Source organism: Eimeria mitis, genomic scaffold, assembly GCF_000499745.2.
Source record: "Eimeria mitis Houghton genomic scaffold, Emh_scaff1515, whole genome shotgun sequence".
NCBI lineage: Eukaryota > Apicomplexa > Conoidasida > Eucoccidiorida > Eimeriidae > Eimeria > Eimeria mitis.
The window spans coordinates 7252-9796 of NW_013569595.1; the positions used below are offsets into that span (position 1 = coordinate 7252).

General features: G+C 41.4%; 1 protein-coding gene across 1 annotated transcript in view; it reads left to right on the top strand.

Annotated features, from left to right (window-relative positions):
- The window catches only part of EMH_0038660 (phosphoglycerate mutase 1, putative), a gene marked incomplete at both ends in the record, with an annotated part of 3180 nt that extends 1616 nt beyond the window's left edge, over positions 1 to 1564 (top strand). Inside the window, 3 exons of the mRNA XM_013495318.1 lie at positions 986 to 1067; positions 1318 to 1386; positions 1489 to 1564. Coding sequence (XP_013350772.1) covers positions 986 to 1067; positions 1318 to 1386; positions 1489 to 1564 — 227 coding nt within the window. The remainder of the gene's footprint in view (positions 1 to 985; positions 1068 to 1317; positions 1387 to 1488) is intronic.
- Between the last annotated feature and the right edge of the window lie 981 nt (positions 1565 to 2545).

Here is a 2545-nt window from a genome sequence, read left to right on the forward strand (position 1 = left end):
TTTTTTTTTTTTTTTTTTTTTTTTTTTTTTTTTTTTTTTTTTTTTTTTTTCTGTTGCTTCTAACCCCGCTCGTAAACCCTAAACCCTAAACCCTAAACCCGAATGATACAAGACTCGCGTTACAGCTGGAGGTTACAGGAGAGGCCAGCTTGCACAAGAGAACACCTAGGGTTTAGGGTTTAGGGTTTAGGGTTTAGGGTTTACAGACACGTTAGGTTTCTCGGTGTAGTTGCTGTAGTACCGCAGTAGTGAGATCTAGGGTTTAGGGTTTAGGGTTTAGGGTTTAGCGTTTAGGGTTTAGGGTGCAGCGCTTCAAGGGGTGTTATTCATAACCTAGTGTTTAAGGTTTAGGGTTTAGGGTTTAGGGTTTAGGGTTTAGGGTTTAGGGGGCTGGGTATCGGGGCTGTCTGTGGTGGGCGTATCTTTCCCGTGCGTGTTTGGGGTGCATTTAGGGTTTAGGGTTTAGGGTTTAGGGTTTAGGGTTTACACAAATTTTTTTTTAATTTATTTTATTTATAAACCCTTTATATTTCAGTTGTATACACCTAGAAGATGTCTCCGCGCTATCTTGTTCTCGTTCGCCATGGTGTGTGCTGCATCTAGGGTTTAGGGTTTAGGGTTTAGGGTTTAGGGTTTAGGGTTTAGGGTTTATATAAAGGGTTTATATTTAGGGTTTAGGGTTTGAGAAACACGGATGCTGCCAGATGCACGCTGCACGCCTCCTTCTACCCTCTGTGGAGACAGCCTACTGCCGATCGAGGGTTTAGGGTTTAGGGTTTAGGGTTTAGGGTTTAGATCGTATTGTCTTTTGCTGTATATAAATCTATTTATTCTAGGGTTTAGGGTTTAGGGTTTAGGGTTTAGGGTTTGTATCTATATATGCAGCGTTTGCACTGCTGCCACGGGCCCACCCGCTCCACCCGAATCCCAACCCTAGGGTTTAGGGTTTAGGGTTTAGGGTTTAGGGTTTAGGGTTTGCGTGCAGGCGAGTCTACGTGGAACAAGGAAAACCGCTTCACCGGCTGGACGGATGTCCCCCTGTCTGAGCACGGCTTGAAGGAGGCGCGGTGAGCTAGGGTTTAGGGTTTAGGGTTTAGGGTTTTAGGGTTTAGGGTTTAGGGTTTAGGGTTCAGGGGGTGGCTGTATAGAATAGGGTTTATCTCTCAAAGGCGGGGGTTTAGGGTGTAGTGTTTTAGGCGTTTTCTCTAGGGTTTAGGGTTTAGGGTTTAGGGTTTAGGGGTGTGTGTGCAAGACCAAGACCCTCATATTTAGGGTTTAGGGTTTAGGGTTTAGGGTTTAGGGTTTGTGTGTGTGCAGAGAGGCTGGAGAGATGATCCGCGAGAAGGGTTTTAAGTTTGACATCGCCTACACGAGCGTGCTGAAGAGGTGCCTATACACCCCGTAGCCCTCTCTACCCTAGGGTTTAGGGTTTAGGGTTTAGGGTTTAGGGTTTAGGGTTTAGGGTTTAGGGTTTGGGGTTTGTTGCAGGGCTGTGGAGACTTGCTGGACGGTCCTAAACCACTCCGATCAGTGCTACCTCCCCATCAAGAACACCTGGCGGTAAGCAGCAGCAGCAGCAGCAGCAGCAGCAGCAGCAGCAGCAGCAGCAGCAGCAGCAGCAGCAGGAGGAACAGCAGCAGCAGAAGCAGTGCGGAGAGTGTGCGTGTGTTTTGGTGGTTTGTGAGGGTTTAGTTTTTTTTCGGTGGTTTTTGGTTCGAGGGTTTAGGGTTTAGTAAACCCTAAACCCTCACAAAAACAAAACAAAAGCAGCAGCTGTCTCTCTTTGTCTCTTTTTATATTTTTTTTGTCTCCTTTTATTTCTCTTTTTCTTTTTCTGTCTCCTTTTGTCTCCTTTATATATATTTTTGTTTCCTTTTTGTCTCCTTTTGTCTCCTTTTGTCTCCTTTTGTTATCTTTTTGTCTCTTTTTGTCTCCTTTTGTCTCCTTTTAATATCTTTTAATATATTTTAATATATTTTTGTCTCCTTTTGTCTCCTTTTGTCTCCTTTTAATATTTTTTAATACATTTTTGTCTCCTTTTTGTCTCCTTTTTGTCTCCTTTTGTCTCCTTTTGTCTCCTTTTAATATTTGTTGATATTTTTTAATATTTTTTAATAAATTTTTGTCTCCTTTTTGTCTCCTTTTGTCTCCTTTTGTCTCCTTTTGTGTTCTTTTTATTATCTTTTTGTCTCCTTTTGTCTCCTTTTAATGTTTTTTAATATTTTTTAATGTTTGTAAATATTTTTTAATATTTTTTTATAATTTTTTGTCTCCTTTTTGTCTCCTTTTTGTCTCTTTTTGTCTCCTTTTTGTCTCCTTTTGTCTCTTTAGTTTAAATGAGCGGCACTACGGCGCTCTGCAGGGCTTAAATAAAGCGGAGACAGCAGCAAAGCATGGCGAGGAACAGGTAAACCCTAAACCCTAAACCCTAATAAACCCTAAACCCTAATAAACCCTAAACCCTAAACCCTAAACCCAAAAAAAGCACATAAAAAACATATAAATAAACGCCCAAAGAAACCTATTAATTAATTAATTAATATAT